Source organism: Acomys minous (assembly GCF_964271855.1).
Source record: "Acomys minous genome assembly, chromosome: 7".
In the NCBI taxonomy this organism is placed as follows: Eukaryota; Metazoa; Chordata; class Mammalia; order Rodentia; family Muridae; genus Acomys; species Acomys minous.
In genome coordinates, this window is record NC_140488.1 from 23786596 (window position 1) to 23805488 (window position 18893).

At 44.4% G+C, this 18893-nt stretch overlaps 1 protein-coding gene across 4 annotated transcripts in view; it reads left to right on the top strand.

Moving 5' to 3' along the window:
- The window catches only part of LOC311601475 (uncharacterized protein), a 39303-nt gene that overhangs the window by 12668 nt on the left and 7742 nt on the right, over positions 1 to 18893 (top strand). Inside the window, exons 1-5 of one of the 4 annotated variants that reach the window (XM_084788939.1) lie at positions 128 to 235; positions 2434 to 2508; positions 12710 to 12848; positions 16669 to 16752; positions 18090 to 18884. In XM_084788939.1, the coding sequence (XP_084645065.1) occupies positions 175 to 235; positions 2434 to 2508; positions 12710 to 12848; positions 16669 to 16711 (318 nt within the window). In that variant the 5' untranslated portion in view covers positions 128 to 174 and the 3' untranslated portion in view covers positions 16712 to 16752; positions 18090 to 18884. Of the gene's footprint in view, positions 1 to 80; positions 236 to 1175; positions 1242 to 2433; positions 2509 to 3597; positions 4231 to 12709; positions 12849 to 16668; positions 16753 to 18089; positions 18885 to 18893 lie in introns of those variants that run through there. The other 3 variants (XR_014780581.1, XR_014780582.1, XM_084788940.1) reach the window with 3 other exon arrangements.

Consider the following 18893-nt stretch of genomic DNA (forward strand, 5'->3'; position numbering starts at 1 on the left):
AGGTAGCAACCAGGTCCTGATGCCAAGGTTTGCTTTGCTTCAGGCACTGAGCTGGCAGCATTTTCTTTTCCTACCTACAGCTGGAGATTTGAGATTTGCTGCTCAAGAGCAGAAGACAGTCAGACACGAGAAAAACAGTGGAGGTTGACTGCTGCTGGGTGGGGACAGTGAGAAATGCAAGATTTGATCATTAACTGCACAGTGACTTCTAAAAAAGAGAAGATGAATGAGGAAAGTAGGTGCCTCAGATCTCATTTTCCTTCTTGCTTGCCTTGTTATGATGTATTTTAAATCCGATTATTTATTTACTAATCTTTCTGTGGGTGCTAGAGTTCCAGCACAGGTCCAGCTCCATTACATAAAAGTAGAAACGAACATGCTTCCAAATGAACAAAGAGGGCAAGCCCAAGCAGTTCCTGGACTCTGCATCTGTAGTGAAGTATTTTTTTAAGGCTGGAAAGGCGGGAGTAGAAAACTGCAAGCACAGAGTCCGCTCTGCTCTGGAGCAACACTGCCATCCAGCGGAAAATGTTTCCTGTATCCCGCCACACACAGTTTCCTCAGTCTTGTTTTCCGCCATCTTGAAGAAGGGGGATTTTTTTTTTTAATGGCCCAAAGTTGGCCTCCTCCTATATTTTTCTCTGTAGGCAAACTAGAATCATGACAAGTTTTAGCATATTAATGTAGACCCTGTTGACCGAGAGACTGTAAAAGTACATAGCTGTCCTGTCCAGAGGTCCAGGAACGGGAAGCAGAGGGGCGGGGTTTCACGGCGCTCAGCTTGCAGTATTAATCTAAGAATTTGTGTACTTGGGCAGTATTGTGCCTCACTTTCCTGATTCTGATGAGAAATGACTACATTCTGCATTTCTTTGGGGCCTGAGAAGTCAAGGAAACCCAACTAGGGACCCACGGCTGTTCTAGTCTGTGGTCGCCATCTTCTGCCGTTTCTAAGAATCTTGGGAAAGAAGCTCCACAGCGCTATGAGTTTTGAAACTCCATCCTCCTGATGGCATTAGATCTCAAGAAAGGAGTTTGTGCATGCTTGTCTCTTGTCGCACCTTTCTGGAAAAATACACCACCCAAAACAAAAAGACAAGAAAAGGGGCTGCCCTGAGTTTTGCCCATCTTGGAATAGTTTTAATGCTATTTTTATTTTTTGTCTCGTTTTTCAGATGAAGCCAAACTGAGGCCTAAATTTTAGTGGAGGTCATGGGATTCTTTTCCTTCTGATATAGAAGGTATTTGCTATTTGTTTTCATATTGGCCGGGTACCTAGTTTTATTTAAAAAAAAATTGGTACCTCTTTTTCTTGTAATTTTTATACAATAGAATGTGCTATAGTATTTAGAAATAAAGTAACACGAAGTTACCACATGTGCTCACTGTACCTGAGGGGTACAATGCTTGGGTTACAGTGTCTTTCAGAAAAAAACAGAACTAACTCACAGTAGAACTCACAGACTGGCAGCATGCATGGGGTCTACACAGGTTGAAGCTAGACATGGTCACAGCACTGAGACTGGCATGTGGAGATGAACTCCCATTCCTTACCAAGGAGCTATTGTCAACTGACAGCCACTTGCAGAGGAAATTTTAGGTTTCTCTAATGGACTCTTTATTGGATATATAAATCACACTTATGGGTAGACCTTTCTTTTGGAGATATCTTTTTTTTTTCCTTTATCTTACTGGTCATTTGTATGTTATAGTTTCTGATTTTGTGTGTCCGTGTGTGTGTGTGTGTCTGTGTGTGTGTTTTACTGCCTTCTGGTGATTTATTTTATTTATTTTTCTTTTGTTATTTTTTTATTATTTTTCTTTATACATATAGATTTATATTATTACACATATATGCAGTGAACTACCTACAGCAGCAAGACCCATGAAACAATCAGGAATTATCTGAGTTTGTGTTTTTATGGATTTTGTTTTTGCCTGTGTGTGTGTGTGTATCTGTGTGTAATACTTGTGCATTTTCTTATTTTTTGTAAAATTCTGGTTTCTTTGTGTGCATTTGACTTTTTATTTAAAGATAGGATCTCTCTAGTACTGACTGACCCAGAACTCACAAAGATCTGCCTGCTCTGTGTCCTGGTGCTGGGATTAAAGGCCTGCGTCACCCTACAGCTCAGCTCCTATTTGCTTTCTAAAGAGAAAGAGAAAGAAGGCCTGCAGGTTACTGGCTGGGATCTGGGAAGAGATGAGGACGGGAAAGCATGATCAGAATATAGTGTATAAAAATTATTTTCAATTAAAAAGGATAGAGTATACATCATAGCAAAGGAAAGTGTAGTCATTCCATTTTAAGTAGAGGCCTGAAGGATAAACAAGGTCTCTCTCTCTCTCTCTCCTAGTGGGAATTGACACTCTCTGTAGGAACCACAGGTCACAAACCAGTGTCTGATGTGAGCTGTCTCTGCCCCTTCTTAGGTCTTGCCAACCATTCAACAGACAGGAGAAAAACTGGAAGCAAGCTACAGGGTGACCTGCGCAGACAGCAGCCAGGTATCTTCTTAGTTGGTAGCTCTTCATTTCAGACAAGGTCTGCCTGGCCTGGCCAATCAGAGAATTCAATGTGATATGAAATGTTGGGTGATAGAAAGGAAACACGGTCACTTACTACATGAGGGAGGTGATTTAACTGAAAATACTAACAAAGGTTGAGGCCACAGTTTGGTTTTACAAAGTACACAAGACCAAGAGCATAGCACTTTTAGCACTTTAGTATTGTTGCTTGCAGCCATATTTCTTGATGTGTTTTTTTTCTTGTTTTTTTTTTTTCATACAATAAGGGCAGAAAGCCTCTCAAATGATGCTTTCCTAAGTATGTAGAACAGTATTACCACCAGAAGGAGACAGTCTCAACACAGACAGCACCATTCCTGCTTCCCGCATTGTCCTTACAGTTGCGGTTCTCAACCTGTGGGTCACATTTTAGATATCCTGCATATTGGACACTTACATTATGACTCATAACAGCCACGGCATTAGAGTTACGAGGTAGCAGATCAATTAACGGATGTCTTGAAATTGCTTATATTAATATGTTCCCTTAATATCCGTATTGGCTCTTTTAAAAATGACTTACATTTTTTTCTCTGAATCCATGCACAAACATATTTAAAATCATCAGTTCAACAAGAAACAGAAGTGTAAGTTTGAGGGCATTCAGTGAAAGTAATTGCTACAATCCTTACTCTCAGCTAGTGTGTTCCAGCAACATGCCTGCCTCCCTGATGCCAGGTTTCCTGTCATGGTGGACATAGATTTAGCATTGGGAACTGTTAGCAAGCCCCCAATGACATGCCACCCCTGTGGCTCTTCACAGCAATAGAACAGTAACAGAGTAGAATGTGTAGTCAATTCAATACATTTGTCACTCTTGGATTATTACCATTCAGAATTGATTACTGCTTCTAATCTACTTAGAGGATGGTAGTTAACCAACCACTACATACAGAAGGCCTATAACATCCATCAAGACCTCATGTGTGGTACCCAAGGAACAAGTGAATATGGCTGAGAGCAGGTCTTTTGGTCTCCTGATTTGCTCTACTGCAGTCACTGAGGTGCCTCCATCCTTTCTCTTTGTAGAGCAGCATCCTGAGGCCTCAAGGCAGTCAGATACCATGGGGAAGCATTGGAGGTTGAATGCTGCTGGTGCAGAAGGGAAGGGATGCAGGATTCCCTCCCTGACTGGATGCTGACTTCATCAAGGACATGCATGAGGAGGTGGGTGCCTCAGATGCTGCTTCCCTCCTTGCTTTATTGGAACTCAGGGTGTTTGTGTTTGGAGTTCCCACCCAGGACAGGACCCACTGCAGTGGCTTTGCTCTACAGTGAAAATGGAAGGAGACTGGAGCAGTGGGTCTCTCTCCCTCACTGTGAAAGAGGGAGGCAAGGCTGCCAGCAGGACTGGCCTCTCCAACTGCACTGGGTTTTTTTCTCATCAGAAAGGCGGGGGCAGGCAGCTGCAGGCTGAGCATTGTTTCTTCCTTAGAGCAGCACTGCCATCATGTGGAACCTCTTCCATATTTACCTGAACACAGGGCTCTTCCTCCATGCTGGAGGAAGACAAGGTTTGAGGAAGGCTGTGCTCTGCTGGGTTATTAAGTTTCCATGTTTGGACTCCTCCCCCGATTTCTTTCCTAACTGGTCAGGAACAGACCTTCCTGCTGCTCTCTCAGTGCTGCTTCTCGCCATTTTGAAACACATGAGAGTCAAAGGATTCAAATTGAGAACCGTGGTCTCGTAATCCTTTCCTTTTCGTTTTGTTTCGTTTCCTTTCTACCCTCTAGGTAGACTGAAATGAGGGCGCCTCTCAGTGTATTGATGTAGACCCTGTTGACTGAGAGACTATAGCAAGCTCAGAGCTGTCTGAGGGGCGGGGCTTCACTTCACGCAGAAGGCAGTATTCCTATATTACCGGATGTCCTAGGACAAGAAGGCTCGGCCCTCTTAAGTGTCTCAGGAGAAAGCTCTACAATTCTTCTTTCTGTTTCTGAACAGAGAAGCCAAGGAAGCCCAAGTAGGCACCAGTAATTATCTTCAGTGTCTGTCCTCTCCACCTTCGGCCATTGCTGAGAATCATGGGAAGGAAGCTCAATGGCGCTGTGTCTTTTGAAAGTCCATCCGCTTGATGGCAGTAGAGCTCCATAGATGAGTTTGTGCGCATTTGTCTCCCGCCCTTCCTGTCTGAAAAAACGCCACCCAGAGACAAAAGGCACCAAGGAAGATGGCTGTCCTGTGTTTTGCCCATCTTGGAGTAGTGTCAGTGGTGTTTTATTTTTCAGTCTTCTTGGCCACATTTAACCAAGTTAGGCCTGAATTTAGCGGAGGTTTTAGGATTCTTCTGTCTTTTTTGCAGGGTACTCATATTTATTTTGTTTACACTCTGTCCTCCTGGGTAGTGTTTTTAAATTATTGGTACTATTTATTTCTTGTAATTCTATATTTAATAAAGAGGTTATATTAATATGAGGTTTAGTGGCAGGGCAATGACTATAGCTGTGGGGTACAATGCTCTGGTGACATGCCCCAGCCCTTGGGGTGGAAATCTGTTATTGTGGGTGGGAGCCTATTGCATGTGCAGGGTTATGCAACTAGGAGCTCTCTAAGTTCAAATATTGGGAGAACTGTGCATCACAGCAAGCCTTACTTACAAGAAGCTGTTGGATGCTGATACCAAAGACAAATTCTTTTCTAAATACCCCCCGGAGGGGGACTGCCTGAGGGCACCTGCACAGACACACACACACACACAAACACACGCGCACACACACAGAGGTACATAGCCCTCCCCCTCCCCCATCCCCAGTCAATCAAAGACATTGGAAAATGCTTTCGAATCTACCTGTGGCTATAGATGCCAGCTATAACATATAGACTCACCACTGGACAATGTGCAGAGAGCTATAGACTTTGAATGTTCAATCTGAATTGCAATGTCCTCTTCATATGCCTCCCCTTAGGGCCCATGGACGTATGAGGAAGAGGAAGAAACAAGATTGTAAGATCCAGAGGCAGTGGGTGTGGCCAAGAAGGCAGTGTCTCCCAGACACAGCAAGACTGACACATACTGGAAGTCACAGAGACTGGGTGCCACATATGTAGGGACCCACAGGCTGAAGCTAGACTTGAACCCCATGCAGACAGTGGAAAGTGGGCACACACCTCCATCCCTAGCCTAGGAACTAGCTTCAGCTGACAGCTACTGGCCAAGGGGTGTTTGGGTTCTGCAGTGGCTTCTCAGTGCTTATATAAACCACATGTAAGGGTAGGCCTCATACCTAACAGGCAATTGCCACCTCAAAAGAAACTCAGTGCTGTTTTTGTAGCTATTTTCATTAGTCACATCTCACTTTTTTTTTGGAAATTTTTTACAACTTACTGCTCTTCTGCTCCAATGTTTTTGTTTCTAGCTTTGTTTTATGATTCTTTCCCCCCCTCTTTCTGTTTGTGCTTGTGTAATGGAAGAGAAAGCCAATTAGCTCACTCACCTTTAATTAGAATGGATCCAAGTATAGTTAGGGGCAGCTGCACTTACTGTTGGGGAATTTGTAGAAATAGCAAGGCCATAGAGTATGCTGAACACAAACATTTTGGTCACCCTGACCTTGTGCAGAGATGTTTTCCCTGTATTAGCAACAGATGATGTGGCTGGTAGGCTTGGAACAAAAATGGCTATAGTTATGCTACCCAAAAGGACCAGGCCTCAACCCAAGGAACAAGTGAATATGATGGGATCAGGTCTTCTGGTCTCCTGATTTGCTGCTCTACTGCAGTCACTGAGGTGCCTCCCTCCTTTCTCTTTGTAGAGCAGCATCTTGGGGCCTCAAGGCGGTCAAGTACCATGAGGAAGCATTGGAGGTTGAAGGCTGCTGGGTGCAGAAGGGAAGGGATGCAGGATTCCCTCCCTGACTGGATGCTGACTTCATCAAGGACATGCATGAGGAGGTGGGTGCCTCAGATGCTGCTTCCCTCCTTGCTTTATTGGAACTCAGGGTGTTTGTGTTTGGAGTTCCCACCCAGGACAGGACCCACTGCAGGGGCTTTGCTCTACAGTGAAAATGGAAGGAGACTGGAGCAGTGGGTCTCTCTCCCTCACTGTGAAGGAGGGAGGCAAGGCTGCCAGCAGGACTGGCCTCTCCAACTGCACTGGGTTTTTTTCTCATCAGAAAGGCGGGGGCAGGCAGCTGCAGGCTGAGCATTGTCTCTTCCTTAGAGCAGCACTGCCATCATGTGGAACCTCTTCCATATTTACCTGAACACAGGGCTCTTCCTCCATGTTGGAGAAAGAAGGTTGAGGAAAGCTGTGCTCTGCTGGGTTATTAAGTTTCCATGTTTGGACTCCTCCCCCGTTTTCTTTCCTAACTGGGCTGGAACAGACCTTCCTGCTGCTCTCTCAGTGCCGCTTCTTGCCATTTTGAAACACATGAGAGTCAAGGGATTTAAATTGAGAACCTTGGTCTCCTAATCCTTTCCTTTTCGTTTCTTTTCTGCCCTCTAGGGAGATTGGAATGAGGGTGCCTCTCAGTGTATTGATGTAGACCCTGTTGACTGAGAGACTGTAGCAAGCTCAGAGCTGTCCTGAGGTCCAGGAACAGGAAGCAGAGGGGCGGGGTTTCCCCGTGCTCAGCTTGCAGTGTTACTGTACCAGCTGGTGTCCTAGGGCAGGAGCCCTCTCCAGGTTCTCATGAGAAAGCACTGCAGTCTGCTTTTCTGTTGGGGACTGAGGAGAACTCTAGGAAGCCCAACTGGGCACCAGCAGTTGTTCCTAGTTGTCTGTACTGTCCACCTTCCGCCATTGCTAAGAATCATGGGAAGGAAGCTCCATGGCGCTGTATCTTTTGAAAGTCCATCCGCTTGATGGCAGTAGAGCTCCAGAGATGAGCTGTGCGCATTTGTCCCCCGCCCTTCCTGTCTGAAAAAACGGCACCCAGAGACAAAAATGCACCAAGGAATATGGCTGCCCTGAGTTTTTCTCTGGTCTGAGTACTTTCAAAAGTATTTTATACTTTGTCCTATTTTATATGTGAAGCCAATGAGTCCTAAGTGTCTCCAAGGCCAAGGGATTTTTGTCCTTCCTATTTCCTTTTCTTAACTGTTCATTTTTACTCTTTTAAGATACTTAGTGCTATTCTTAAATTATGGCACCATTCGTGTTTTGGAGGCTATGCTGGGAGATTCAGAAGCCAAGGACTGTGTCAGCCCTTGCAGTACAGTGGACACTACTGAGGGCTACATTGCTTGCATAGAGTACCATAGGCCCTGTGTTTGAGTCACTAGTGCTAGGTATGGGTAGCTAAGTTAGTGCTCCTGGGAACTACCCAGTTCCTCATGTTGTGAGAAGCTCCCATGACAGTTGGTCTTACCTTTGAGGATGGAATTGTATAAAATAATTAATGTCCATAGTGATGTCTATTGTTTTCCTGTCTAATTTTTTATTTATTTTTCTGAATGTTTTCTCTGTTTGGAAATCCATTCTTGAATCTAAAAATATTCCCTATCCTCATAAAGTCCTATTTTAGTGATCTTATGTTCCCTGCATATTTAAGATCCTGAATTTCTAAGAAAATAAATACCATTGTTAAATGGTGCTTGAAATTCCTGTACTAAAGATTCCATGTTGCATTCACATGTTAAAGAGCAGTAAAACCACACATCCTCCCGGGATTCCCACCTAAGGTTAGTTTATAAACTACAGAATCTTGCTAGAGAACAGACATCTCGAGAAATATAGTAATCATATAAATTAAAAACTAAAGAAATTGGAATATGGAAAAGCAGCCAAACGAGAAAAGGAGCCAAAGAAAAAGCACAAGAGATACATATAGAGACAGAGACTGCAGCTGGAGAGATGGCTCCACAGTAAAGACCACTGCCTACTCTTCCAAAGGTCCCAAGTTCACTTCCCAGCAACCACAAGGTGCCTCACAACCATCTATAATGAGATCTGGTGCCCTGTTCTTGCTTGCAGGTGTTTTTGCATGCAAAACATTTGATACAAAATAAATAGATAAATCTTAAAAATAGACAAGCTGGGTGTGGTGGTGCACGCCTTTAATCCCAGCACTTGGGAGGCAGAGGCAGGTGGATTGCTGTAAGTTCGAGGCCAGCCTGGTCTACAAAGCAAGTCCGGGACAGCCAAGGCTATACGGAAAGACACTGTCTTGAAAAACCAAAAAAAAAAGGAAAAATAAAGAAGATAAAAAGATAGAAAGAGAGATGTATAGGCCTGCCTGTGTGTGGATGCCCTTAATCCCAGCACTTGGGAGGCAGAGACACTTAGATCTCTATGAGTTTGAGGCCAGCCTGTTCTAAAAAGTGAGTCCAGGACAATGTTACACAGAGAAACCCTGTCTCAAAAACCCCCAAAAAGCAAACAAACCAAAACAAACCAAAAGGAAACGAAGGAAATAGACACATATATTAATGCATACCCAGGACCCATAGAAACCCCAAATCAGAAGCCATATTGTATGAAAAGGACTTGTAAGGTCTTGTTTTTTTATTTAATGCCCCTTTTGCCACTGAATTTGTTTTCTGTTTTTGTTTTAGTGCTGGGCTTGGGGCCTGGCCTTGAGAGTGGTTTGCTTCCCAGGTAGGTCTCCCTTTAAGACAAGAAATCTTTCATTTACAAGTGACTGTCAAATGGGAAATGGTGGTTGGCTTAGTTGTGGGGTTGTGTGTCCACTTCTTTCAGCCAGAGGATTCCTTGTAAGGCAAACACATGCAGGCCTTTTGCATGTTGCCTCAGTCTCCTGGAGGTCGTTTGTGCTGCTGCCTTTGTGTTTAGAAGGCCTTAACTTCTTAGTGTCCTCCATTTCTCTCTGGCACTTACACTCCTTCAGCCTCCTCTTCTGAGAGTTCCCTGGGCCCTGCAGGGAGGGATTTCAATGAGACTTTTCTTTCCTTCCTTCCATCCTTTCTTAAATGGTTTAGTATATCAAGGTTTCTCACTTTGTACATATTTTCTGGCAGTGGAACTCTGGATTTGTTCCTATCTGGTGCAGGAGGAAGTGTCTCTGATGGTGGCTGATCAAGGCCTTGACAGGAGTCCTGTTATTGTTGGGTTCCTTTAGCATATCGTAGTACTTGGTTTTCCCTTCCATCCCTGGTCTACTCACTCTGAGGTTCTTGGCTCCCCAAGCAGGATTGGGTATGGGTTCCGTCTCAAATGATGGTGTCCTTGGCTTGCAGAAGCTTTTGTTTCATGAGGTCCCACTTAATAAGTGTTGATCTTAGAATGTGAGCTGTGGGAGTTGTGTTCAGTTAGTCAATGGGTTCAAGATAATTCCCGTGTTGTCTTCTCTCAGTGTATTTGAGCTACTCTGAGGTTTTTGATCCACTTGGAATTGTGTTTTACAGAGGGTGAGACGTATAGATGTCTTTGCATTCTTCTGCTTGCAGCCTTACAGATTTGGCCAGATTCATGGGCTGAAGATGCTGTCTTTCCCAGTGTGTATTTCTTCCTTTTTTTTTGTTTTGTTTTGTTTTGTTTTTTTTGGTAAAAAGACAGGTTTCTGTCCGTGTGTGGATTATTGTCTGTGTCTCCAGTTAGATTCCACTAGTCAAAGCGCATGTTTGTTTGTTAGTCTTTGAATACACTTTTTCTCTGAGGAGTCCTGGCTGTCCTGGACTCTGTAGACCACGCTGGCCTACAGTGATTTGATATTCTCCAGTCCCTGAGTTGGCAGCGTTTTCCTTTTCTATCTAGAAATTTTATGCTGAGATTCACCCTCAGCACCACAAGACAATAACATGCCAGGAGTGAGCACCACCTATAGGATGCTACAGGGAGAATAAGGCTCTAAGGTCTTGATCATTGACTGGCCACAGGCTTGTTGGGAAAAGATGATGCTTGTGGCAGGTGGGTGCCTTAGGTCTCTCAATCCCTTATCTCTCCTTGTAGAATAAACTACAGTATGTCATTTTTGTATTTGTTTTGTTTTTTTTTTTCAGAGTGTGGAAAGGCTGGAACAGAGAACTGCACTCTGGGTACTTTGACTGCTCTGGGGACACACCTGCTAAAATGTTTCATCCATAAGGTACCAGCACCCACCCACTTCCTCAATGCTGCTTCTTGCCATTTTGAAGCATATGAGAGTCAGGGAATTCTTAACTGGCCATGCTCCGCCTCCTATTTTTAATTATGTATTTTTCCCTATATATGTCTATTATAATGAGGGAGCCTCCCAGTGTATTAATGTAGCCCCTGGTACCTGAGACCATAGCAACTATGCACAGCTCCTGTAATCCAGGAAGAGGAAGCAGAGGGGCGGGGCTTGACTCCACTCAGAAGGCAGTATTCATGTACTACCTGATGTCCTAGGACAGGAAGGCGCAACTCTCTCAAGGGTCTCAGGAGAAAGTTCTACAGTCCCTGTTTCTGTTTAGGGCCTGAACAGAGAAGCCAAGGAAGCTCAAGTGGGTGCTGGTAGTTGTCTTCAGTGTCTGTCCTCTCAGTCTTCCGCCATTGCTGAGAATCATGGAAAGGAAGCTCCATGCGCTGTGCCTTTTGAAACTCCATCCGCTTGATGGCAGTAGAGCTCCATAGATGAGCTTGTGAGCGTTCGTCTCCCGCCCTTCCTGTCTGAAAAAACGCCACCTAAAGACAAAGACACCAAGGAAGATGGCTGCCCTGTGTTTTGCCCATCTTGGAGTAGTTTCAGTGGTGTTTTATTCTTCAGTCTTCTTTTCCACATTTATCCAAGTTAGGCTGAGTTAATCGGAGGTCTTAGGATTCTTCTGTCTGTTTTGCAGGGTGTTTATATTTATTCTTTTTACACTTTGTACTCCTGGGTAGCGTTCTTTACATTTTTGGTACTATTTATTTCTTGTAATTTTACATTTAATAAAGAGGTTACATTTAATATGCGATGTAGGAACAAGTAAATATGGAGTTCAGACATGCAGGGCGATGAGTATAGCTGTGGGGTAAAGTTTTCTGGTACATGACCCAGGCCCTGGGTTTGATCCCCACTATTGTGGGTGGGAAGCTATCTCATGTGCAGGGTTATGCAACTGGGCGCTCTCAAACTTCAGATATTGTGAGAACTGTCCATCACAGCAAGCCTTACTTATAAGAAGCTGTTGGAGTGCTGATACCAAAGACAAATTCTTTTCTAAAGATGCGGGGAAAGGGGGTGAAGGGGGTGAGCACACAAGCACACACACACACACAAACACACACACAGGTACATAGCCCTCTGCCCTTCTCAGTCCCCCCGCCCAGTGAATCAAAGACATTGGAAACTCCTTTCTAATCTACCTGTGGCTACAGATGTGAGCTATAACCTGGAGACTCACTACTGGACAAAGTGCAGAGAGCTATAGACTTTGAATGTTCAATGTGAATTGCAATGTCCTCTTCATGTGCCTCCCCTCAGGGCCCCTAGAGGTATGAGGAAGAGAAAGAAACAAGATTATAAGAGCCAGAGGCAGTGGGTGTGGCCAAGAAGACACTGTCTTCCAGACACAGCAAGGCTTACACGTACAGTAAGTACAGAGACTGGGTGCCACATATGTAGGGACCCACAGGCTGAAGCTAGACTTCAACCCAGTGCAGACAGTGGAAAGTGGGCACACACCTCCATCCCTAGCCTAGGAACTAGCTTCAGCTGACAGCTACTGGCCAAGGAGAGTTTGGGTTCTGCAGTGGCTTCTCAATGCTTATATAAACCACATGTAAGGGTAGGCTTCATACCTAACAGGCAATTGCCACCTCAAAACAATCACAGTGCTGTTTTTTTTTTTTTTTTAGCTATTTTCATTAGTTACATCTCACTTTCTTTGGGGATATTTGACAACTTACTAGTCTTTTGCTTATTTGTTTTCATTTCTGACTCTGTCTTATGATTCTTTTCCTGTGTGTTTGTACTTGTGTTTGTGTAATGGTCCCAAGTATAGTTAGGGGCAGCTGCACTTACTGTTGAGGAATTTGTAGAAATAGCAAGGCCATAGAGTATGCTGAACAAACACAAAGATTTTGGTCAACCCTAACATGCACAGAGAGGTTTCCCCTTCATCAGCAAAAGATGATGGGTCTGGTAGGCCTGGAATAAAAACCGCACTAATAATGCTACACAAAAGGCCCAGGCCTCAACCCAAGGAACAAGTGAATATGGTGGGATCAGGTCTTCTGGTCTCCTGATTTGCTGCTCTACTGCAGTCACTGAGGTGCCTCCCTCCTTTCTCTTTGTAGAGCAGCATCCTGAGGCCTCAAGGCAGTCAGGTACCATGGGGAAGCATTGGAGGTTGAATGCTGCTGGGTGCAGAAGGGAAGGGATGCAGGATTCCCTCCCTGACTGGATGCTGACTTCATCAAGGACATGCATGAGGAGGTGGGTGCCTCAGATGCTGCTTTCCTCCTTGCTTTATTGGAACTCAGGGTGTTTGTGTTTGGAGTTCCCACCCAGGACAGGACCCACTGCAGGGGCTTTGCTCTACAGTGAAAATGGAAGGAGACTGGAGCAGTGGGTCTCTCTCCCTCACTGTGAAGGAGGGAGGCAAGGCTGCCAGCAGGACTGGCCTCTCCAACTGCACTGGGTTTTTTTCTCATCAGAAAGGCGGGGGCAGGCAGCTGCAGGCTGAGCATTGTCTCTGCCTTAGAGCAGCACTGCCATCCTGAGGAACCTCTTCCATATTTACCTGAACACAGGGCTCTTCCTCCATGCTGGAGGAATAGAAGGTTTGAGGAAAGCTGTGCTCTGCTGGGTTATTAAGTTTCCATGTTTGGACTCCTCCCCCGTTTTCTTTCCTAACTGGGCTGGAACAGACCTTCCTGCTGCTCTCTCAGTGCTGCTTCTTGCCGTTTTGAAGCACATGAGAGTCAAGGGATTCAAATTAAGAACCTTGGTCTCCTAATCCTTCCCTTTTGGTTTCATTTCTGCCCTCCAGGTAGAGGAATGAGGGCGCCTCTCAGTGTATTGATGTAGACCCTGTTGACTGAGAGACTGTAGCAAGCTCAGAGCTGTCCTGAGGTCCAGGAACAGGAAGCAGAGGGGCGGGGTTTCCCCCTGCTCAGCTTGCAGTGTTACTGTACCAGCTGGTGTCCTAGGGCAGGAGCCCTCTCCAGGTTCTCATGAGAAAGCACTGCAGTCTGCTTTTCTGTTGGGAACTGAGGAGAACTCTAGGAAGCCCAACTGGGCACCAGCAGTTGTTCCTAGTTGTCTGTACTGTCCACCTTCCGCCATTGCTAAGAATCATGGGAAAGAAGCTCCAGGAGATGCGCTGTATCTTTTGAAAGTCCATCCGCTTGATGGCAGTAGAGCTCCAGAGATGAGTTTGTGCGCATTTGTCCCCCGCCCTTCCTGTCTGAAAAAACGCCACCGAGAGACAAAAATGCACCAAGGAAGATGGCTGCCCTGAGTTTTTCTCTGGTCTGAGTACTTTTAAAAGTATTTTATACTTTGTCCTAAGTGTCTCCAAGGCCAAGGGATTTTTGTCCTTCCTATTTCCTTTTCTTAACTGTTCATTTTTACTCTTTTAAGATACTTAGTGCTGTTCTTAAATTATGGCACCATCCATGTTTTGGAGGCTATGCTGGGAGATTCAGAAGCCAAGGACTGTGTCAGCCATTGCAGCACAGTAGACACTGCTGAGGGCTACATAGCTTGCATATCGTGCCCTAGGACCCCAGTTAGAATCACTAGTGCTAGGGATGGGGAGCTAAGGTATACACAGTTAGTGCTCCTGGGAACTCCCCAGTTCCTCATGTTGTGAGAAGCATCCATGAAGGTCGATCTTACTTGTGAGGGATGAATTGTATAAAATAATTAAGGTCCATAGTGATATCTGTTATTTTTCTGCAATAATTTTTTCTTTAATTTCCTGAATGTTTCCCTGTTTGCAAATCTATTCTTGATGCTAAATTTATTACCTATTATCATCAATCTTTTCTTAGTGATTTGATGTTCCTTGCTTACTTCAGATCCAGAATTTATATGAAAATGAACAACATTGTTCAATACTGTTTGATGTACTTGTGCTAAATGCTCCTTCTTGCATTCACATTTCAAATACTAGTAAAATCACACATGCTCCCCATATTCCAACCTGAGGTTAGGTTATAAACTACAGGATTGAAAAAAAAAAGACATCTATGGAAAAATAGTAATAATATAAATTAAAAACTAAAGAAATTAGAATATGGAAAAGCAACCAAATGAGAAAAGGAACCAAAGAAAAAGCACAAGATATATATACAGAAACAGAGACTGGGGCTAGAGAGGTGGCTCAGCAGTTAAGAGCACTGCCTGTTCTTCCAAAGGTCCCAAGTTCAATTCCCAGCAACCCAAGGTGGCTCAAAACCATCTATAATGAGATCTGATGCCCTGTTCTTGCTTGCAGGTGTATTTGCATGCAAAACATTTGATACACAATAAATAGATAAATCTTAAAAATAGAAAGACTAAAAGATAGAAACGGAGATGCATAGGCCTGCCTGTGTGTGCATGCCCTTAATCCCAGCACTTGGGAGGCAGAGGCACTTATATCTCTATGAGTTCCAGGCCAGCCTGTTCTAAAAAGTGAGTCCAGGACAAGGTTACACAGAGAAACCCTGTGTCAAAAACCCAAAAAAGCAAACAAAACAAAACAAAAGGAAACAAAAGAAATAGACACATATATTAATGCATACCCAGGACCCATAGAAACCCCAAATCAAAAGCCATATTGTATGAAAAGGACCTATAAGGTCTTGTTTTATTATTTTAATGCCCCTTTTGCCACTGAATTTGTGTTCTGCTTTTGTTTTAGTGCTAGGCATGGGGCCTGGCCTTGGGAGTGGTTTGCTAAAGGGAGTGGTCTCCCTTTAAGACAAGAAATCTTTCATTTACAAGTGACTGCCAAATGGGAAATGGTTGTTGGCTTAGTTGTGGGGTTGTGTGTCCACTTCTTTCAGCCAGAGGATTCCTTGTAAGGCAGACACATGCAGGCCTTGTGCATGTTGCCTCAGTCTCCTGGAGGTCATTTGTGCTGCTGCCTTTGTGTTTAGAAGGCCTTAACTTCTTGGTGTCCTCCATTTCTCTCTGGCACTTACACTCCTTCAGCCTCCTCTTCTGAGAGTTCCCTGGGCCCTGCAGGGAGGGATTTCAATGAAACTTTTCTTTTCTTCCTTCCATCCTTTCTTAAACGGTTTAGTATATCAAGGTTTCTCACTTTGTACATATTTTCTGGCTGTGGAACTCTGGATTTGTTCCTATCTGGTGCAGGAGGAAGTGTCTCTGATGGTGGCTGATCAAGGCCTTGACAGGAGTCCTTTTATTGTTGTGTTCCTTTAGCATAATGTAGTACTTGGTTTTCCCTTCCATCCCTGGTCTACTCACTCTGAGGTTCTTGGCTCCCCAAGCAGGATTGGGTATGGGTTTCGTCTCAAATGATGGTGTCCTTGGCTTGCAGAAGCTTTTGTTTCATGAGGTCCCACTTAATAAGTGTTGATCTTAGAATCTGAGCTGTGGGAGTTGTGCTCAGTTAGTCAGTGGGTTCAAGATAATTCCCCGTGTTGTCTTCTCTCAGTGTATTTGAGCTACTCTGAGGTTTTTGATCTACTTGGAATTGTGTTTTACAGAGGGTGAGACATATAGATGTCTTTGCATTCTTCTGCTTGTAGCCTTACAGATTTGGCCAGATTCATGGGCTGAAGATGCTGTCTTTCCCAGTGTGTATTTCTTCCTTTTTTTGTTTTTTGTTTTTTGGTTTTTTTGGTAAAAAGACAGGTTTCTGTCGGTGTGTGGATTATTGTCTGTGTCTCCAGTTAGATTCCACTGGTCAAAGCGCATGTTTGTTTGTTTGTCTTTGAATACACTTTTTCTCTGAGGAGTCCTGGCTGTCCTGGACTCTGTTTGTAGACCAGGCTGGCCTACAGTAATTTGATATTCTCCAGTCCCTGAGTTGGCAGCGTTTTCCTTTTCTATCTAGAAATTTTATGCTGAGATTCATCCTCAGCACCACAAGACAATAACATGCCAGGAGTGAGCACCACCTATAGGATGCTACAGGGAGAATAAGGCTCTAAGGTCTTGATCATTGACTGGCCACAGGCTTGTTGGGAAAAGATGATGCTTGTGGCAGGTCGGTGCCTTAGGTCTCTCAATCCCTTGTCTCTCCTTGTAGCTTAAACTACAGTATGTCATTTTTGTATTTGTTTTTTTTTTTTTCCAGAGTGGAAAGACTGGAACAGAGAACTGCACTCTGGGTACTTTGACTGCTCTGGGGACACACCTGCTAAAATGTTTCATCCATAAGGTACCAGCACCCACCCACTTCCTCAATGCTGCTTCTTGCCATTTTGAAGCATATGAGAGTCAGGGAATTCTTAACTGGCCATGCTCCGCCTCCTATTTTTAATTATGTATTTTTCCCTATATATGTCTATTGAAATGAGGGCACCTCCCAGTGTATTAATGTAGACCCTGGTACCTGAGACCATAGCAACTATGCACAGCTCCTGTAATCCAGGAAGAGGAAGCAGAGGGGCGGGGCTTGACTCCACTCAGAAGGCAGTATTCATGTACTACCTGATGTCCTAGGACAGGAAGGCGCAACTCTCTCAAGGGTCTCAGGAGAAAGTTCTACAGTCCCTGTTTCTGTTTAGGGCCTGAACAGAGAAGGCAAGGAAGGGCAAGTGGGCGCTGGTAGTTGTCTTCAGTGTCTGTCCTCTCGGTCTTCCGCCATTGCTGAGAATCATGGGAAGGAAGCTCCATGCGCTGTGCCTTTTGAAAGTCCATCCGCTTGATGGCAGTAGAGCTCCATAGATGAGCTTGTGAGCATTTGTCTCCCGCCCTTCCTGTCTGAAAAAACGCCACCTAAAGACAAAGACACCAAGGAAGATGGCTGCCCTTTGTTTTGCCCATCTTGGAGTAGTTTCAGTGGTGTTTTATTTTTCAGTCATCTTTTCCATATTTAGCCAAGTTAGGCTGAGTTAATCAGAAGTCTTAGGATTTTTCTGTCTGTTTTGCAGGGTATTTATATTTATTCTCTTTACACTTTGTAATCCTGGGTAGCGTTCTTTATATTTTTGGTAGTATTTATTTCTTGTAAGTTTACATTTAATAAGGATGTTACGTTTAATATGCGGTGTAGGATCAAATAAATATGGAGTTCAGACATGCAGGGCGATGAGTATAGCTGTGGGGTAAAATTTTCTGGTACATGCCCCCGGCCCTGGGTTTGATCCCCACTATTGTGGGTGGGAAGCTATCTCATGTGCAGGGTTATGCAACTGGGCGCTCTCAAACTTCAGATATTGTGAGAACTGTCCATCACAGCAAGCCTTACTTATAAGAAGCTGTTGGAGTGCTGATACCAAAGACAAATTCTTTCTAAAGATGCGGGGAACGGGGGTGGGGGGGTGAGCACCCAAGCACACACACACACAGACACACACACAGGTATATAGCCCTCTGCCCATCTCAGTCCCCCCGCCCAGTGAGTCAAAGACATTGGAAACTCCTTTCTAATCTACCTGTGGCTACAGATGCCAGCTATAACATGGAGACTCACTACTGAACAATGTGCAGAGAGCTATAGACTTTGAATGCTCAATCTGAATACCAATGTCCTCTTCATGTGCCTCCCCTCAGGGCCCAAGGAGGTAAGAGGAAGAGGAAGAAACAAGATTGTAAGAGCCAGAGGCAGTGGGTGTGGCCAAGAAGGCAGTGTCTCCCAGACACAGCAAGATTGACACATACTGGAAGTCACAGAGACTGGGTGCCACATAAGTAGGGACCCACAGGCTGAAGCTAGACTTGAACCCCATGCAGACAGTGGAAAGTGGGCACACACCTCCATCCCTAGCCTAGGAACTAGCTTCAGCTGACAGCTACTGGCCAAGGAGAGTTTGGGTTCTGCAGTGGCTTCTCAGCGCTTATATAAACCACATATAAGGGTAGGCTTCATACCTAACAGGCAATTGCCACCTCAAAACAATCACAGTGCTGTTTTTTTTAGCTATTTTCATTAGTTACATCTCACTTTCTTTGGGGATATTTGACAACTTACTAGTCTTTTGCTTATTTGTTTTCATTTCTGGCTCTGTCTTATGATTCTTTTCCTGTGTGTTTGTACTTGTGTTTGTGTAATGGTCCCAAGTATAGTTAGGGGCAGCTGCACTTACTGTTGAGGAATTTGTAGAAATAGCAAGGCCATAGAATATGCTGAACACAAACAAACATTTTGGTAAACCATATCATGCACAGAGAGGTTCCCCTTCATCAGCAACAGATGATGGGTCTGGTAGGCCTGGAATAAAAACCGCACTAATAATGCTACACAAAAGGCCCAGGCCTCAACCCAAGGAACAAGTGAATATGGTGGGATCAGGTCTTTTGGTCTCCTGATTTGCTCTACTGCAGTCACTGAGGTGCCTCCCTCCTTTCTCTTTGTAG